Here is a 21679-nt window from a genome sequence, read left to right as displayed (position 1 = left end):
TTTGCGGTCTCCTGCTATCCAATACTGAAGCTCCCTGTGCTTAGTTTGATCTCATGGGCCTTTTCTATATTGATATAGAAGTACTTAAACGAAAAAATGCAACGATCAAAAGTTTTAAAATTTTTCCAAAAAATCTGCTTGAATTTTTTCAGAATTTTTGGGACCATCTACCATTCTCTTTAAGAAGTCCTAAAATCTATTAAAAAAGCGTCAAATTTGGGCGTCTTTAATTATGTGATAAATGGTCCCAAAAATTCTGAAAAAATTCAAGCAGATTCTTTGAAAAGTTTTAAAACTTTTGATTATTGAATTTTTTCGTTTACTTCTATATCAATATAGAAAATAACAAAGATATTTTTATCATGTGGAAAATCCTCTAAAAAATGGGCCCTAAGGCCAATGAGATCAAACTAAGCACGGAGAGCTTCAATATTGAGTACAAAAAGACCCCGAAAAAAGTTTGGTAAAGATCTGTGACCCGGACCTGAAAAGCTCTTCTTGTAAGTTGAAGTGTACGAAGGGAGGTTATCGCACGAGATGTGGGTTGTCGCAGCGAGTGTGCGCAAACCCAGCTTTTTTTCAAAACGAGTCTTTTCTCATGACAGCGTAGCCAGTACTTTTGCTCACAAAACTGTAAGAAGTGCCAGTTACGCCACCACAAACGCCTGACCCTCTGCCAGTTGAGGGCTGACGCCAGCCTTACGCTGTGCCCAAAATTGCCTTTTGAGCACTTGTTGCATAAATAACTATTTATTACCAGTTACTTTGCAGATTTGGTCATTTAAAAACCGCATGCGCCAGATTTCATGGGCTAACAAAGTTTGCATATTATTATTTGAAAACTGCTCGAGCTGTGGGTCGATTCGATTTCTTTGGGTTAATGGTGTGATGTACCGGCATCACTACTGAGTCTCTCTGCACTTGCACAGTAATAATCAAGACGTATCACGGGGCCTGAGCGCTGGGCACGTCGACAGACTCGTTAGAGCGTAGCCAGCCGGCTAAAAGTACAGCCAAAAACGTAGCTGATCGGGTCCGTAGCAATAAGCCGTTTCTGCATTCAAACATTATAATTTAATACATTTTATCCTTCACGGCGAATGCTACCGCTCGAAAACTGTTCACATGGTTCGCTCCTTCTTCGAAGTTACAGAGCTCAGTGCTGGACGACTGTCCCCGAGCACCTGATTCGCGACAAGCCCCAGGCATGGATCCATGCTCAATCATAGCGGACCAGGATCGCCGCGCACACGACGTGCTTCTTTCAACATCTTTTGGGTCGTTGGCAATAATTTATTTTGGCAATATAAATTTACTAGGGGGTCTCCTTCCCCCTGCTCGCTCCGCTCGCCAACCCCCCAATTAAGGGGACATTCCCATTAAAAATGAAAAAAAAATCCATATTTTTTTTACGTTAAAACGTTCTATAACATCATAAAAATATCCTGTTAAAATTTTAGAATGAAATTCATAAAGAAAAAAAAGTTATACCCGATTACACGAAGCGTCTAGCGTGCTCGTTATGTACAGAACAAAACTTCCGACGCGTTTTTCTCATAACTACTTTTTATCAGCTCTTGACAGCGATTGCGAAAAAACTACTTGTCCGATCTTTACGTTTAACGTCTCGTTTTAATCGTTACAACTTTCTCTAGAAGACAAACCTCTAAAAAGTTGAAAAAATCATCCCCCATTCTTTTTATAGGGGTGAATTCACCCCCATAACCCCCCAAAAGAGCATTTTTTTAAGAAAAACTCGTGCCAAAATCGTAAAAATTGAAAATATCAATTTTTTAGAGGTTTGTCTGCTAGAAAAAGTTGTAACGATTAAAACGAGACGTTAAACGTAAAGATCGGACCAGTAGTTTTTCTCAATCGCTGCCAAGAGCCGAAACACGGATTTCAGCAAATTCCGTCTACAGCCAACAAACAAAATTTTTTTATAGTTTAATATGTAAGAAATAATACCCAAAAGGTCCGGAATGAATAAAAATTATAGTTTTCAAAAAAAAAAAAAAAACTTAAAAAGTGATTTTTTTACAGTTGGCAATAGGAATGTCCCTCAAAATTTTTTTATTCAATTTTTGAATAGGATTTTTTCTCCCCTTTCCATTGCATATTTCGAAATTCTAAAATTTTGATTTTGCACTGAGACACAGCTGTTTCCGTGAGCTTTTTTCGTATACTTTACGTGTTAAAATTTTTCTTCTTTTGCGTTTTCTGGCGAGTAGAGTTTTTAGTCACCTCTCGTAACTTTCAGAGGGTACCGATTGAGATTTCTGCACCAGGGTCGCGTACACTTCTTCAGAACATCAATGATCACGGCCACTACTATGGGTGAGACGATTGAGCTCATAGATCATTCTGAAAACGTACTTTTATGAATTAAATTTCAGCAAAAACGAATAATGAAAAAAATGTGTGTTTAACTTTTCATGCATAGCAATCTGAGTGTTCGGTCGTCTCAGCCGTAGTTGTGGCCGTGAGCATTGATGTTCTGAAGAAGTGTACGTGACCCTGGTGCAGAAAACTCAATCGGTACCCTCTGAAAGTTACGAGAGATAACCAAAAACACTACTCGACAGAAAATGCAAAAGAAGAAAAATTTTAACACGTAAAGTATACGAAAAAAGCTCACGGAAACAGCTGTATCCCAGTGCAAAATCAAAATTTTAGAATTTCGAAATATGCAATGGAAAGGGGAGAAAAAATCCTATTCAAAATTTTAATAAAAAAATGTTAAGTTTAAGGTGTATATAAACCTTTAAGCTTAACCCGTGAATGAAAAAAATTATGATATTTTTAATAATAAAATTGTCCAGTATTTTATTGATGAAAAATTAAAAAAAAAAGTCCATAGAAAAATAAATTTTTGTATTGAAAAATGTTGTAAAGCAGCAGCGGTTACAAAATATACGTTATTGTTATCAATTCAAGTACACATGATGGACCTGAAGCCGCGATAGGTTTCATCAAAATGGCCTCCAAAAATTGATTGCACTACTGTTTAGTCGGTCAATAACAGATGAAAAAAACCGTTCGAACCAAAATCCTAGCTGATCCTGTTCAAAAGTTATACGTATTTTTCACTTATTATCCAAAAATCTCTATTTATTTCTTTACGATCTGTAAGAAGAGGATCGAACTATTTTTATTTATGTAAAACACACATCATATAAGTGTACTTATATAAATATTATGGACGCTTTGTTTACGTGGTATCCCCTATAGGCCTAATCCACACATAGCGCCCTTACATATGTTGCGACGAGAAAGTTACTGCCCTCTTTAATCTACTCGAGAATGACTTATCGTCAATTGCATTTATTTTGAAGCGCTCCCAATACTTCAAAAGCCCACGGTGAACTGATTCGCCCGCTTGCTCCGACCACAATCCTAAGCCGTCATTATTTAAAAAAGCAAGACCGTTTTTCAGATGATCTAAAAAAGCACGTGAATTTTTACAGTCTGAGATACTACAGTACTGACAATAGCTTCACGAAAAGCCGCCAAATTTACATCTAAATTGGTAATATCGGCTCGTTTTGTAGAAAAACAAGAGTCTACAATTTTGTTCATAATTTTAAACGGAGAAATACAAGGTTGCAAACGAAATGGCCCGACATTTTTGTAGATTTCGGGATCATCCAAGTTATCCGCGTGTTTCAGAAGCTTTCTACAGCAATTACCTTCGAAAATTTCACCTTGATAGGTTTTAGGAACCAACGACAACTTGTGGGACCAGAGTAGAGCTTTTTCACGCCCAATCTCTGGAACAAGACCATTCCAAAAAATATGGTTTACGAAACCTTGCAGTAAATATAGCTCAGGCAAAATGCATTTTTGAGTTACGTACATATCATCATCTTTACTTTCGCTGAGCAAAACCAAAATGTTACTTTAGGCTGGGGGATTAACAAAAAATTGTATTTGCACCTATGTAGCGAAAAATGAAAGTCTCAGAGCACGTGATCATCAACCTCGACTTCGCCTCGAATGATAAATTACACGTGCCTTGAGACGTTCCAGTTTTTCACTCCCTAGGTGCAAAATATACTATTTCGTCATCAGGACTCACGTTTACTTTCCCTAAACTATGCAACTCATTTAGAGTAATAAAACAGTAAGGGCTAGGATATGTTGACGATGCTGTTTGCTAATCATTAACAATTAACATAAGTTTATAATCAGAAGCAAACTTGAATGGTATCTCATTAATTTTTGTTAATTCAAATAAAGTTTTCATGTTTTCATGACTTTCTTTGATCGCGGTACAATGCCGAGTGAAAGTAATTGGTAGACATTATTCAAATTACGTTTTTTCAAAGCACTTCCACCAACGCAGTAAAGTGCTCTTTGATTTTCATGTTCGTCAGGTTTATTAAATTCTTCTGTTAAAACAGCGATGGATATTTTGAAGCCTTGCCCTCCATCCGCCATCAACTTAATTTTACAATGTTCAATAGTATTAATATCTCGGTTTTCAAAAATTAATTCGAGAAGTTTTGATGCATTGGCGTATACGACAGGTCTACTTTCTTTTTTACCTTTTTCGGTTTCAAATATATCGCCACCTTCTTCATACACATGTTATAATAAGGTAGATTTTCGATGCATATGACCTGTATAATTTGTTGAAATACAATCTCTCCCGGCCAAAGTTCGAATAAAATTTGTCATTTTATTCATATTGTTTCGAGATACATGGATGTCCTTTAAAGAATATCCATGAATCCGATTTTTAAATTTGAGCGAAAATTATTGGAAATCCTCAAATACATAATAAAAGAGGTGAGAAGAAAAATAATAAACACAACTTTTTTCATTTCTTCTTTTACCAATGATAGTCCCTTATGTGTTTATACACACCTTAAAATAATATTTGTTCAAAATGCGTGAAAAAATAAGTATGAATATAATCTGGTTAATTGGAAAAATTCTGCTGTATTTAGAACCTTTTTCCAACCACATTTCGAAATCACATTTAGATGTCCCACATTAACTTGGATATAGCCTAGTTTATCTAGGAAAGTCAAAATTCTAAAAATCAATGGGACAATCTTCTGCTGAATTATATAGAGTGTACATGAAATTCAGTGTTTATAATTATGAGTTCTGTGGTGATCACGAGATTTATAGTCAGAATTTTAATAAATTGGATTTATTCAGAAAACCAACTGTATTCTTTGAATTAATCGGAACTTCGAATTTATGAATAGAGCATCGAAAAGAGAAAAAAATTGGCTATAAAACAAGAAAATAAATTTATTTTTCGAAAATTGAAGGTGTATACAAGCCCATAATAATTAAAAGCAAGTTATTCCGCAATTTTAAAAATAGAGACCACTCTACTATTGTGTCCACACATTTTTTCGATTCCATTCTTCTGACAAGGTATTTTTCCTCAAATGTTTTTTTTTCAATTTCAAGAACATACCCAAGTTTCGTAGAAACGATAATATTATGCGTACGATTTTGGCAGCTGCGCTATCTGCTTCCACAAAATTCCAAGAAGAGCAAGCTTACTGTGAAATAATGGTAACCGAATAATTACCTTCAGGTTGACCAGTTACAAGTTGACTGAAACAATTGATAAAATATTACTGCTTAACGTTCTAATTCTCAATAAATAAACGTAGATTTGCTACTTTTATCTTTATTATTTATCGATGGATCAAAATGATACTTTTTTACAAAACCGTGCGCACGTATGTCACCGATCTGGACGCCCTTTTGGTATGTTATAATACATGGTAAAAAAGTCCAAAAACCAAAATGTTGGACCCCCTTCCCCTCTCACCCCCCAAATCGGTGACATACGTGCGCACGGTTTTGTAAGAAAGTATTATTCATCCGTATTTATTTATAATTCTTAAGTTCTACCAATCGGAAATTCCCATTTCAGATTTTCGGTGCAATGGAAAAGAAGAATTTGAAAAATTATCGTGTACCCTTTGCTACGCACGTAGAAAATGTTATTGAGAATTAATTGTGTAAATGTTGAAAAATAGTTGATTTTTTCAATTCAATACAAAAATATTAAGAAATGTATTTCGTAGTAATGTTACAAATTTAATAAAAATTCAAGACAATTCTATTTCGAAAATTTTATTATAGGTACAAATTGTTGGACTAACTGAAAAAGTTGTTGAAAACTGTGATGAAGTTTTGAAGTTAATACAGCATGGTAACGCCGTAAGGACGAGTGGTCAAACAAGTGCAAACACAAACTCATCAAGGTCTCATGCTGTTTTTCAAATAATAGCCCGCACTCAAGGAATGCATAAAATCCATGGAAAATTTTCTCTCATTGATTTAGCTGGTAATGAACGTGGTGCTGATACGTCTTCTGCTAACAGACAAACTCGTAAGTACTTTTTATTTCTTGTGAACAAAAACTTTCATAAAATTTCACAGTCAAGAATAAGTTCATAACACCTTTATTTATAATTCTTTGACGATTTCGATATTTGACTTCAGGTATGGACAATCTTGTAATGAGCGTTTATTATTTTTAAAAGCAGACGTTTTCATTTTTGGGCACAAATTTTTGTTAATTTTTTTTGTCTTATGTTATCTAATAACAAATTCATTCTATCTATACAGAATATTTATCGAATGTGCTCTCGAGGTTTCTGCCTTGAGAAACAATAATCAGTTTTGTCGGACAATGTTTTTCTTAACAAAATGGCGGCTTAAATAACAAAATTGACTTTTCAATTTCTTTATTTTTTATATCATAAACTATTGAGTTCGGAGAAAAAGTTAATGGAACAAAAATGTCTTAGAATTGTTCCACTCAAATTTTTTCTGAATTCTATTTTCAGACAATTTTTCCATTTCCCCAATATTTGGAAAATCCGGTTTTCCAAAATAACTTTCCAAAATCCTGAAGAAATTTTAGGATGTTCTTTGGCAATTCCAAAGCGTTTATGTCTATGAATTTTTTCCCTAAACTTAACTCGCATACGCTCGTGCGCTAACCTCACTTTGCGGTACCAGAAAGTGCGACTCATGACTCGGAAAAGGGGGCATAAATATGAACTTAGCACAATGCTATAAAATGTTGTACGATACTCGTGCCATGGGGACACTTTTCGGCCCAGCTATTAGGACCCTCGCTGCGCTCGGGCCTTAATCTACGCCGTGCCAAAAAGTGCTACTTATGGCCCTCGTATCGTAATGTACTATTGCGATGTTGACAAAAATTATTTTTTATCTAGAAAAGTATTAAGTGTAAGAATGAAATTTGACGTCAAAAACGTGATTTTTGTGTAAATTTGCAATTTTTTATAATAACTTTTAATTTACGCAATGATAGAATGTCAAAAACGTGTCCTCCCGGCGTTAATTGGTTAACATTAAATTGGCAGCAGTTTTTATCAATAGTGATGTGTTCACTGATTACTGCTTCTTTCCAACTATTGATTACTGGTTATTTCGATAAAAACCTTTTTTTCCATTGTGATAGCATAAAGTGGTTTTTACTGTACATCTTTCATCTGCAATTTCCGTTCCGTACTAATGTACACTAGTGTCCTTTTGATTCGGTTCCCCCTTGCAGACTACGTAAATTACGTTTGTAGTGTAGGGCTTGCGCGAGTTTTGAAGCGCCTTATGAATAAATGGAGGGTTATAATCGAAGTCCTAATAAGTAGATAAGGTAGAGAGAGAGGTAGAAAAAAAAATATCTCTTTTAATTTGGTTGGCACACTATATAGCAATATGTCTGATAATATGTAGCATTAGTAATAAATTATATCACAGGCACATTTAAATAACTCTTTGCGAGCAGCGAGATGAACAGATGATACTTTTTATCTTGCAACGCAGTAACTGTCTACCCTATCTACTTATTCGGACCTCGATTCTAACCCTCCATTTATTCACAAGGAGCATCAAAACTCGCGCAAGCCCCTATTGCACTACAAACGTAATTTGTAATTACATGTTAGTCTGCAAGGGAAAACCGAATCAAACGGACACTAGTGTACGTGACGGTACCGTTAGCCTTGCAAGTGGTTGATATCCTTATTATACATATCCTTTCTGAAAAATCTTTTTTATCCTGGTCTGTCTTCTTTATTATCTCATACTTAATAAAATTTTTCTTTTTTCTGTAATTTTCTGGTATATTGTCTTGCCGGATATGTTAATCAAAAGTAAGTGAAATTTCATACGGTCGAGTAAATCCGAAGATTAACTGTCCACCATGCAAAAAATACCACCTCGAAATGAACGCGTTCAAAGTTTTCAAATGTCATTGAATGCCGTGTACAAGCTTGTACTCAATCCTGATCTTGACTGATTTGAAATCCGAATTTCTGTACCAAATTTAATGAAGTGGTTCTCCAAAATATGAACAATCTGAAAATGCAATAATAACATAAGAAATATTTCAAAAAGTTTAACCGGTATAAGGAGGCTGTAGCGATGCCAGGGGGTTCTATATTTGATAGCTATATAAATGCGTTACGCAGCGCACATTGTTACATAGTACTAGGGCTGTGCGAGTATCTGATTTTTCGAGTTTTACTCGATTCGAACTCGACTCGCTGAGTTCGAGTCGAGTTCGAGTCGAGTCGGGAAAATTCGAGTACTCGAGTTTTTTCGAATAATCGATTTTTTTCGAGTACTCGCAATGTATTTAAATTTCAAGTAAATAAATAGTGAATCAACATTCTCTAGACCCCTCTCTTTGTAAGTATATGCTTATAAGTGTGATATTCGCAACGGCTAGAATTGGAAGAAGAAAATAATTTAATAGTACCACTCCTCATCACACTTATAAGCACGTACACACAAACAGAGGGGTCTAGAGACTGTTGATTCATCATTTATTTACTTAAAACTTAAATATATTACGAGTATTCGAAAAAACTCGAGTACCTAAAAAATCGAGTACTCGACTCGAACTCAAGGAAAAAACTCAAACTCGACGAGTTGAGTTTTTTTGAGTACTCGCACAGCCCTACAGCGTACAGCGAAGAGCAGATAGCGTACAGTGAATAGCGTCAAGCTCTCTGCATACGCAAAAAGTCCTACCAATTACACTCAGTCGCTAATAAACTAAAATTCGTTGATCGTTGACTTTTATTACAATATCTCTTCAGAATTATCAGTAACATGTATTTTCCAAAACTCTTAAGGAAAGATGATGAATGTAGCTTTCTAATAAACTGTTTTTTATTGCTCTGGTAACACAATTGATAAAGTTATAGAGATTTCTCTTTGAACTTTTTATAACATTTCATAAATGCCCATGCTGAAAGATCTATTTTCAGATTAATTTTTCGTGAATAGTTAGGCAATTGATTAGTTCGGTGACCTGGGATAAATTTTTTAGTGTCACAATCAAGCGGAAATTAAAATAGTGTTTTTAAATGAAAAAATCAATTTCATTGAAATACCTTAAATTTCCGTTTTTTTACTCGATAGGAAGCATAATTAATAACTTAATTATGAAGTATTTGTTGTGATAAATGAAATGATGATTTATAATTTTTACTGTTTCATAGTGAGTAAAATTCAATGATTTTTACATCTGAGTTCGCTCCAACTTGTTTCGTATTGAAAAATTACCTCGAAATTACTGTGAATTACTTTAAATAAAAGAGATAATAGTCTATAATAGTTATGACGGCGCATCCGCGCGGGCGACGCACGCCTCGCTTTTCGCTCGCAGATGCACCGCAATTTGGCTTTTTCGTCTCGGTGTGCTCGTCGGCTTTACCGCAACCGCGGAGCGCCAGACGAGCGCCACAAGTACGCTCTCGTACCCAGTTACCTGGCCGGCTAGCCCAGGTACGCTGCAACTCGCTCAGGGGAACACGAGTCCGATGCCGAGCTAGGTCTGCTCTACCGCGCCGATGTATCGCGCCTATCTCCGCGTCCCTACCTATCCCGCGCCTAAATCCGGACGAGTTTACTCGCTTTCGCGATGCCAGGAGGCCGGTGGTGCCGAAGCACGGGTCGCCTGAGGGCCTTGAGGCCGCGTCGCGCCAAACCCAGACGACGAGGTTAGTCCCCACGTCCTCTCCAAAACTCACACACTCACACAGACTCGCACTTGCTAGTGCAATCGCTCGCAGACCCACGCACCCGACGAGGCTATCCGCTGGCACGTCCACGCGCCACGCGGATACACACGTATCACACTCGGTGCAGTGGTCTGCACTCAACACACACACAGCAAGTATTACTCACCAAAACGCTCGACTTCTCGCACACGCTTTTTAAGGAAATTATCGAAAAATTCTTAGCTAAGGGCTTAGAATGGGCTGAGGTCCGATCACTTACGCAATCGGTCGAATACTCTACTATACCTTTCAGACTCTTCTGCTGCTACTCGATCGACTCACTCCGCGACTCCGCGGGAGGCCGCTCGCGCTTCCCCCTCTCTGTGGCCCACCAGCGAGTCGCTCGCTCGGCCCGCAGACCGCCGGGCTCAATTGCGAGTATTGCTCCGTTTGTGAGCTCAACTCCGCATTGACTCGGCTCGTCATATGACCACAACGTCACATAGTATATTATGATACGTGTGACTTAAGCAGGCCATTATTGCACTGCACGGTTAGCACCCGAGCGAAGCGAGGGTGCTAGTGCTGTGTTAAGAATGGGTTACTTGAGCCATAAGTATCTTACGTTTTTTTATAGCACTGCAAAGCGTGCCTTAAACGTGAATTTAGCACAGTGCTATAATAGTATATTATGATACGTGTGACTTAAGCAGGCCATTATTGCACGGCACGGTTAGCACCCGAGCGAAGCGAGGGTGCTAGTGCCGTGGTAAGAATGGGCTACTTGAGTCATAAGTATCATACGCTTTTTATAGCACTGTGCTAAATTCACGTTTAGGCCCCCTTTGGCGAGATATAAGGTGCTCATAATAGCGTCGCGGTGTGAGGTTAGCGCACGAGCGTAGCGAGTGTGATATGCGCGCCGCGGTACAATAATGAGCAGCTTAAGTCACGGCAAAGCGTGCCTTAAACGTGAACTTTAGCCACGCAGTGCTATAAAATCATTTTAATTGTCTGGGAGGTTCCAACGTATATTCTAACAATTATGGACTACTTTTACTAGATAACTATTGTACTTAACTTTGCTTAAATACAATATTAAACATATTTAAAAATTATTTTTACCTACATATACATTAATTTATAAAATACATCTATAATAAATATTTCAACTACAAAATTAATATTTTTGATAATTATTAAAGGAATGGAAGGAGCTGAAATAAATAAATCTTTATTGGCATTAAAAGAATGTATTCGAGCTCTTGGACGAAAAGGCACTCATCTTCCATTTAGAGCAAGCAAATTAACGCAAGTTTTGAGAGACAGCTTCATCGGAGAAAAATCAAAGACTTGTATGGTAATGCATAATTTTTAAAAGTACCAATGAATCAATGAATCATATACAGAACAGTATCCAATTTTTCGAAAATTATCAGCAATCCTATCTAATAGATTTAAAATATTATCAACTAAGTATAAATTAATGTAGTTGACTGATAGTGAAACGCATTCTTATGGGTATGAAACTTGAGGTCTTTTAGGTGATATTAGACTTTCCATGTCTATTGTCAAATTTTGATGGTAATTCAATGTAGTTTCCAAATATATAAACCAAATTGTCCTACGAGGTCTGGTTCAAAATCTCGTTTTCGAGCCTATCACAGAGCTTCCTCTATGAGGAAGCAAAAAAAAAACAACTTTTCATTTCGAGTCGTTAATTTTAAAAATATTTGGTGAATTTCTATTTTTTTGGTCTTAAATTAAAGTTTGACTGCTCTGCTTTCATTCTACCGTAAAAAATATAAAAATTCTTCATTTAAACAAGAAAAAAAATCGAAAAAAAATTTTTTTTCAAAAAAAAACCATTTTTCATTACGATACAATAAAGCATAACTCTTTAACTACTCGGTGGATCCTAAAATAAGTTTTCGAGCCTATCACAGAGCTTCCTCTATGAGGAAGCAAAACTCACTCAAAATTGAACAATTATCACTAATCTTGTTCATCACATGCAACAATATATATGAATAATATACATGATACAGTCATATACATATTCATAAAGTACAGTGACATACATATACACTGATGTATCTATGTCAATTTACATGTGTACTGCTGTATTTCTTGAATTTGAACTGCTAAAAATGTCACATTTTCATAAAAAACTATTGAAACATCTTCATAGATTTATTATGAAACACTATGTCAAGTTGCAAAGATATAACTTCACTGTACATGTACTTTTTTCACTTTCAAAAAAAATGTAATTTTCAGCCATTGGAAAATCAAGACGCAGTCAGCAGACTGTTATTGACATTTGATCCGGGCTCGCGTACGAAACAGACTGAAATTTCAAGGGGATATAAAACCCAGCCAAAAAATCAAAATTTCAATCCAGTTTTCTAAAACTTTTACTGAATATTTCTCCAAAAGGCTTTATGACGACCTTAAAAACATCAAAATGAAGGTTGCCATAGCGCTTTTCGGAGAAATATTCAGTAGAAGTTCCAGAAAACTGGATTGAAATTTTGATATTTTGGTTGAATTTCTATATATCTTTAATAATGATTAATTAATTATAATAATTATAATAATTATAATTTTTTATTTAAGATAATAAAAAGAAGCTGCGCTGAGCTTACATTCCATTCTCAGTCTACATTGTCGTACATACATACACTCATACACACGAACAATTGTTGGTAATTCAATAATTTCCATATATTGAAAGGCAACGTTCGCTTTTTGAAAGCACTCGCAGTGTGTATTGGTATTTCTCCTCGTTGTCTGATACACGCGTGCGTTCTACGGCACTGTCTCTACTGACGCGCACTGCGAGTTGCGTTGATGCTTACAAAAATTTGTATGGTGATGATTGTTTTATATGAGGGGGTTCGTGAAACACCTTTAGGACTGATAATTTGGTAGAGTATAATCGCTTTTTATTTTATTATTTGGAATTAATTATGCGACTGTTAACTAAGTATTGCTTCTAAATACAATAAGAAAGTTACACCGTCTTCACAGGATATCGGTCTTGCAATATCGGATTAACACGAATGATGTTATACAAAAAAGAATTACACGCGTCGAAATACCGCACTTTTATTGTTCACGACTTTCGTGAACACTCCCATATAGGCGCGAACTTGCTCGGGCTCTCTCACAGCGTTTGTGTACTGCTGCGAGGAACGTCGGCAGAGGGGCGTGGCTATGATGCGTAGAAGAAAGTAGGGGAGGCTCGCGGAGCTCTCACTGCTGATGCACGCCTTGTGAGTTTATACACGCTGCGGATTCGACCACGTACGTCACGTGTACTTGCTGCTGCACGTGTTATCGTGCTTACAAAGCGCGTACAGGTTAGGCTTCGTGGGTCGTGTGTCTATCGCTATTCACGACTTGATACGCGATATGACCGAGTATATTTATGGAGCGTATTGATGAAATAGAAAAAAAAATACTTGCATTTATGCAGAAATGCCGATGAGTCCCTCACTTGGTCACACTCAATTCACTCTAAGCGGGCAGGAAACGATGGTGATGCGCATACGACAGTCGAGTTCTGCATCAGAAAGGAGGATGGTTTCGATACAAGATTCACTACACTTGACCACACAAATCACCTTACGCTCGTCTTGTGACGTGTCACATCGCTTCTATCAAACATACTTGCGTACGAATGAAATTGAGAATTGCAGACTGCGTCACGCAAACGTAAGGCATCGCGCTCGTTCGCATCGGCGATCTCCAGCTGCTTTTACCGAGTGGTCTCGAGGTAATTGCTTGCTTGAAATCGCTTTTGCGATCGTACACACGATGTGGGGGGATCTGATGTGATAATGAATGGCTTCATTATCATAACAGTATAGCATACCAGCCCAATTAATGAGAGTAACCCATTAATTGGATACTGCCCAGTATTTGCATTGATGCGCATAGCATGGGTTTGTATTTGCTTGTCTGTTATGTCAGAGCAAGTCCCACTTTAGTTAACCTTAAAATTACCTTATGCCCGGGGGCTAACTTATGAGCACGTGGCTATTCTAGAAGTTTACTGTTATATTGTTAGAACATTGTTGATTTGAAAATAGTACAAGGCCGAGTGAGACCGGTGCGTGCCTTTTATAGGTGCGCGCTTCGCCCCACTCGTACGCTCGATGTTGCGGCGGCTTGAGATCGCTGTATGCGATCACATGGGTGAGAAGAAGAGGGAAACTGCAGGAACGCCCCGTGGGGGGTTGAGCTCCTTGCTCTTGTAAACTTGACGGGAAAATCAGCGGTAATAATCGGTAATGATCTTACATTGTAAATGAATTTGATTGTTAAAATATCTTTCAAACAAATTTTTGAACATAATTTTGTTTGCCGCTAACACATGTATATTATATCATTTACTACAACTCATGAGTGCAGATATGTGTATGAAGCGCGGCACATACAAGAGTCCTATAATATGTTTTTAACTAACGTAGGGCTAGGGCAGGCATGAGCGGTCATGGTCGTAAACATGGAGTGATGAAACTGATGGTCTTTCATACCATTGAGAACATTTTTTCATCCTCATATTAAAGATATGTGCTCATGCTATGCATACCACTCCTATTAATTTAACTACTGTTCTAAGCCATTACAAGGAGGTTTTTCGTAGCATTCCCAGAAAACCACTGAATGAATTTATTCAAATTTTTATACACTTCTTCAGTACATGTGTGAGCATGGTCGCAACGACCATCTAAGTGGTACATTCATTTTTTTTTGATTCTATATAGATTATACTATTTGCAAAGAATTAATTTTATATAATTTTCTATGGTTCTTTGTACTAAAATAGTATAAGAGCACTTAACAATACTCCAATCATTTAGATTATGGTTGTGACTTAATAGAAATTAGAAACTACGTTTTTATAAATGACCACTGACTATCTTTGACACAAGAACAGCCAAATGCCGTGTGTATATCCCTATGTAAATGTGCAGACAGGTTTAGTATTGTACAGAGCTGCTACCTTCGGTTGAGAATTTTTTGCTTTAATGCTAAGATTATCATTAATGTGTTATGTACCTCATTCAGTTGCTCAAATTCCTCTAAAGTCGAATTTCAGATATGGTTTTACTGTATTAGTATGAGAAATAAGGTTTTATTCATCTTATTTTTCGCTTTAGTGGCCATTTTTGTGTTCTAATAAAGATTCAGTAATAAAATTTCTATGAGAGTTGTATTTTGCTATCAGAAAGAACATACTTCATTCTGAGTCAAATTAAGATATATCAACATAGTTAATTTGGTACTTTTAGACATTTTTTTGTTATTTAATGAGTTTAAGGCAAACGTACAGACTTCTAACATAAAAATTAAAACTTCTCGCAGCTTAACAAAACAATCTAAGTTTACTTTTTTTTAGAGTGCGGAGTGGCTTTGAGCGGGATATATCAATTTCTCAAGTTCATACAATATCAGGACATAGATTGATTTTTGGCCTGCCACTAACTATGCTTTACTATGCTTAACTATGCTTTAATTAGGCTTTGTAACTAACCGGAAAGCATTTGTGAAAAATTGAATCAATTATATTTTTAAATTCAATGACAAAAAATATCTAAAAATTTTAAAAAGTAAATCTAAAATATTAAGTTAGCTATCCATAGACATCTATTAACAGTGAAACTTCTTTAAAATTGATTAACTAAAAACATCAAATTATGAAAGAAGGAAAAATCTTGAAAAATTTAAAAGAAAAGCATGAAAAATAAAGTAGTACAGGTACGTTAACAGGACTGCTCGTTGTAAAGGTAAAGCCGGCTGAGGGATTGACTGGCCCCAAGGTCGTAGAGGCAAATCCAAGACTTTCCGTTTTTTGAGCCACATAAAATGAACAGAAAACTCAAAATTGGATCGAGTTTGATCCAGATATTTCCATCATCATAAACAATAAGTTTTTCATAATTGTAGAAAAAAAATTTAATTTTGCCGTTCGACTTGACTGAGAATTGGCTACATAAAAATCTGATCATGAATATCTTTAGTTGTTGTAATAAACAATAATTTATAAAGTGTTTTATATTTTTACAGATAGCAATGATAAGTCCTGGCATGACTTCTTGTGAACATTCATTGAATACCCTACGTTATGCTGATAGAGTAAAAGAATTAGCTGCATCTGAACCAACTGAAATAAAAACAATTTCAGAAAATCAAAAAGTAGCTGAATTCCAAGACCAACCTGATGATAATGTAATGTCTGATAGCGATTTAGCTCAACTTATATCATTGAACGTAAGTTTTTGAATCAAAAATTTCCACACATAAAATTTTGAATGACGCCGAGAAAAATACTTGTCGTAAAAATGGTTGTCGTGAAATTGTATTCGGGAATGTGGGAGGTAACTGGGCTAAACATCTCGAAAAATTCAGTACGAAAAAGTGAACTTTTTGGTTTATTTTTAATTTTTTCCTGTGAAAATAAAGTGTATCAGAAAATCTTACTGCACCACAAAAAAACTGAGAAAATTTTCTATTGAAACCATTACTTCATTTAATTTTTCAGTCGAATACCAATGTTATAAAAGCGAATTTTTTACTCTGTTCACTGTTTTCTGTTCCCGAGCTGTTATCAGCGCGGCCGCGCGGTTTTCAGCGTTACGCAGTTCGCTACAATCAAAACTCGCTCGTGATTTGACTAATAAAATAAATGAATATGGGTCAAAATAATACTTTTTTACAAAACTGTGCGCACGTATGTCACCGATTTTGACGCGCGTTTAGTATGTTATAGTACCTGGTGGAAAGGTCCCAAAAACGAAAGTTTAGATCCCTTCCCCCCTCCTACCCCCCACTTCCGGTATAAACGTCTATTTTCTATTTATATTTATTCTGAAGCCCTGAAGTAATTAAAAAATCTGAAAAATTCATAAAAATACTTTTTAATAATCCAAACAACTTTGAATTTTTTCAGATTTTTTGAGTGCTTCAGGCCTTCAGATAAAATCATTAAAAATTCTGAAAATCGAGATACGGCGATATGAGCCGATGTAGAACTAAAAAATTTTTTCAGTTTTTTTGCATTGAAAAACATGACTTAAATTTTTTTCAGATTTTTTCCGATTATCTAACACACCTTTTAAAGCAAAAAACCACTTTTTTAAACGCAAATAATTTTTTTTTGGGCGATACGGAGCCTCGAAAAATCTAGAAAAACTTTTTTCTCGTTTTTTTTTATCAAAATACATAACCTTAAATTTTTCCAAATTTTTAAATTGAAGGTGATAGCTTCTAGAGCTGAAAAATGCTTTTTTCTTAATTAAAAATGGTTTCTAGAACCCGATTGTTTCGGTAAAAAAATTTGAAAATATATTTTTTGAATCCCTTGTCAAATTTTAATAAATTCTGACTGTTTCAAGTTTTCGATTGAGCCTCCTAGCTCAATCTAGAGCATGACGAAGATTAATGCAAAATTCCGAAGACGTTTTTGAAGACATCAAAAAATGATAAAACTATTTTGATGCCCTAGATTGAGCTAGGATTGTCCTTATAGAGTTTTCGCAAACCCATTAGGTAAATCTTCCAGAACTTCGATATTTGTTGGATTACTTGGCAGATCCACGAGCCGTTTTCGTCTCATTGCCTTCTTCAAATTTTCTCTTTCCAGTAATTTTGCGAGAACTGTTTCAGAGACATCAGCTAATTCTATTCGCAATATTTTGGGTGCTCGAGGTTTTTCTGGGCGCTCTTCAGCAAGTCGTTTCAAACTACGTACAGATGCGAATATTTACATATTGAAATATTTACATATAATTTAGTACAAGAGTTCCCTTTACATTGACACGATTTTTCCAGCAGGGCACGTCTCTGGAACGACCACGTGGTTCGAGTGAGGTGATTGCTCTGGACCTCTGGTAACGATTATTTCTCCGTAAGCACCCATTACAGTAACGGCTCTTGCCATACATAGCTGTGACCAAACAAGACAACAACCCCAGTATGTCTTGTTTCTATGACTTCGAGATTTTAAGTACACATAGCTGCCAATATGTAATTTCTTGTCCACTAATTCCGCGTCCATTTCAAATTGGAAATTTACACTATATAAAATAAAATATTTGAACAATATACAATGAAGTATTTACACTATTTACAATATTTACATATGTACGAAACATTAATTTAGGTCGATGGACAGATGTTTACAGTATAATTAACAATCTAACACTGATCATTTTCTGTTCCAATCACCACTTACTGTACAGTTCGATAAAAATGTTTGCCCCCTCTTTGAGCCCGGTATGTTTGATAACGATTTTCTCAGTGAAAATGTAAAGTATCGAAATATTTGATACCAACATCGGAAAGCTGAGGAAATTTTCTATCTAGTGCAGAAGTCAGTTACTTTTTTAAAGTGAGTCTTAATACTAATAATTTCGAAGATTTAGAAATCGAGTAACTTGCTGTATTTACGTAAAAACTTGATTTTTCATTTTCTAAAACACAAAATTGACACACTAAAAATATTCATCTTCAAATTTCATGTTCACGCGTTTTTTCTCATGTCTAGGACCCCTAGCAACAATTTTCGGGGGTCCAAGCCCCTGGGCAAGCAAAAAAAAAATTTCACGTTTTTTTGTTAACGAAACTGCATTTTATTTTAGATTTACTCATATAAATGTGCTGAATGCGGACTACTAGGCGTACGTAGACCACCCGAATGCCCAGCACGTGAATTCTCTTACGTTATCTACTAACAGGAAAGAAACTTAATTTATAAAAAAAATTCTACGAAGAGTTCAAAATCAACTCCATTACCATTATTTATTGACAATTTTCACATTTATTTTTTTCATTTAAATATGTGACACTTTATTATTAATGAATAAATTTGGAAGTATGAATTTGTACAATAATTGGTTACTTCTAAAGTATAAATATAATTTTGGAACCTATAGTCTGTATTCATATAGTATACCTACCGATTATATTAAAAATTAATAGAAAATAATCGAGAACATTCAGAAAACTGGATTAGCGGATTCATAGCACAAGCGAGCTTGAAAAATATTGTTAGGTATGGGAGGCATTTCACACCAAGTGTCCTAGTGCTTCGCCACGTGGCCAAATTAAGTGAAATCACTCAATTTCTAACTCACGTGAAAAGTATCGAAACGCTCTTGGAAGAAAAAAGTAACCCATCATTTCGATAGTTAATTACCTCAGCTTTCAGATAAAGAGGTCAGATTTTCAAAAATTTTACATTTTCCTCGGAAACTCCGCCAAAAAAACTTAAAAGTCGAATATTTCAAAAACGGCATTTTTTTAATTTTTCTAAATAGTCCCAATAGAAAGCTGAAGAAATTTTCTATCGATATGCAAATTTTCGGAGTGTACAATTGATTTTACTTATTGAAACACAGCGACGAAAGTGTAAAAATGTAAGATTCTGTGCCGTGCGGGCCACTACGCGCTCAAACAGTTGCCGCTCGAGCCGAAATGTCGCGTTTTACACGTTCGTCACTGTGTTTCAATAAGTCATAACCAATTGCACACTCTGAAAATTTGCATATTGGTAGAAAATTTCCTCAGCTTTCTATTGGGACTATTTATAAAAGTCTTTAAAATGACACTTTTGAGATGTTCTACTTTGAAGGTTCTTTCAGCGGTTTTCCGAGGAAAATGGAAAATTTTTGAAAACCTCACCATCAGAAAACTGAGGTAGGGTCAACTATCCAGTCAATAAATGGTTTCAAAAAATGCGACATAAATCACATTATAAAAACTACAATAATTTTTTATATTGGTGAAGTAGATGATTTTCAGATTTTACCCAGTGATTGAATGATTTTATGCACTAGCGTGTAATATAAATAGATTTACTAATAAAAAAATTGTTTTAATTAAAATCAAACTGTTGTTGTTAAAAGTGCTGTTACACAAGAAAAAATGAATGGTTGTTACAAAAAATAATATCACAATATTCATTATTTAATTAATTTAATGCACTAGGCATTCATTTACTGGTGGTCGTTCATTCACTAGTCAGTTGACCCTATTTCCCATTCAAAATGAAGGGTAACTTTTTTCTTCTAAATGAATTTCGATACTTTTTACGTGAGTTAGAAATTGAGTAATTTCGCTTAATTGGGCCGCACGGCGAAGCATTAGAACACTTGGCGAGTAATGCCTCATATAAGTACATCTTGGTTTTGTATTATATAATTACCACACAGTAATTTAAAATTGTGGTAATACTTTTTTCAAAAAATTCAATGAGTGCAAGTATGACAGTTTTATCCCAATTCAAATCTAACTCACAAATCTTTTATTTTTCTAATTTTGGAATAGTTGAATATCAATGTACTATTGAACAATTATTTAATGAGCTATGATAGTAATGAAATCAAACGTATTCTGACAACTATTCATACGCAAAATGAAATTTTCTTTTTCAAACTTTAATTATACTAAAAGTCTGGAAAATAATTCAGTACGTGATTTTTAACACTTATTTTGTATAAAAAAACCTTAATTATGATTCTACTTGCCCTCCCGTCTCAATTGAAATAAAGACGTTCGCCTTCGTCGTAAGTTTAATAAAAACTGTCAATTCATACTGAACATTTAATTATATCATTTATTTTTGCTATAAATGATTATTTAACATCTAAAAAAAATTTTTATGCAATAGTATGACGAAAAGTGTCTTTTTTCGCACATTTTTTAGTGCACAAAAAGCGTTTTTGGACACTTGTGTGCTGTAAAATGCCTCATTTTGAAAACGCGTGTGCGGTAAAACGCCTCATTTAAATGAAAGTATTTTTTGCCTACTATTGCATAAATAACTATTTTAACACTGCGTGCGCGAAACACGGGTTTTCTAACCTTAAAGCGTCAGAAAACCCTAGTTTCTCGCAAGCAGAGTTAAAAAATATCGTTTGCAACTAGTCCGCGAGGAAGTTGACTCATCCAGGAGTCTTTGCACCCTCGCTACGCTCGGGTGAAAACAACTCCTGGATGAGTCAACTGCTTCGCGCACTTGTTACAAAATATACTATTATTTTAATATTTTTGGATAGCATGTGGAATTTTTTTCCTTTTGATAAGAAAAGCTTATTGAAGGACATGCGTTTATAAATTGATAAAGAGTTAGTGCATGATGTAATTAATGTAATAAATACACTGCATAAAAAAATGAATCGTCTTCAAACATTACGTTATAAGCATAAATAATTGAAAAAAAGACTGAAAAATTTGGATCTGTTATAAAAAAAATTGAGCTATATTCGAAGTACGGAAAGATTTCTCTAGATTATGTTGTTAAGGTTCGCATCGATTTTGATTGAGACGGCCGGGCAAGTAGAATCATAATTAAGGTTTTTTGATTCAAAATACGTGTTAAAAATCACGTACTGAATTATTTTCCAGACTTTTAGTATAATTAAAGTTTGATAAAGAAAATTTCATTTTGCGTATGAATAGTTGTCAGAATACGTTTGATTCCATTACTATCATAGCTCATTAAATAATTGGTCAATAGTACATTGATATTCAACTATTCCAAAATTAGAAAAATAAAAGATTTGTGATTTAGATTTGAATTGGGATAAAACTGTCATACTTGCACCTATTTAATCTTTTGAAAAAAGTATTACCACAATTTTAAATTA

The 21679-nt window shown here is 35.2% G+C and overlaps 1 protein-coding gene across 1 annotated transcript in view; it reads left to right on the top strand.

Moving 5' to 3' along the window:
- The window catches only part of LOC106657869 (kinesin-like protein Klp10A), a 59196-nt gene that overhangs the window by 29046 nt on the left and 8471 nt on the right, over window positions 1–21679 (top strand). The window contains exons 7-9 of the mRNA XM_014379562.2: window positions 6118–6367; window positions 11225–11379; window positions 16098–16301. Coding sequence (XP_014235048.1) covers window positions 6118–6367; window positions 11225–11379; window positions 16098–16301 — 609 coding nt within the window. The remainder of the gene's footprint in view (window positions 1–6117; window positions 6368–11224; window positions 11380–16097; window positions 16302–21679) is intronic.

The sequence above is a fragment of the Trichogramma pretiosum genome, unplaced genomic scaffold (genome assembly GCF_000599845.2).
Source record: "Trichogramma pretiosum strain Unisexual culture from Peru unplaced genomic scaffold, Tpre_2.0 scaffold67, whole genome shotgun sequence".
Classification (NCBI taxonomy): Eukaryota; Metazoa; Arthropoda; class Insecta; order Hymenoptera; family Trichogrammatidae; genus Trichogramma; species Trichogramma pretiosum.
Note: the sequence above shows the minus strand (reverse complement) of the source record. Positions and strands in the feature narration are given on the sequence as shown.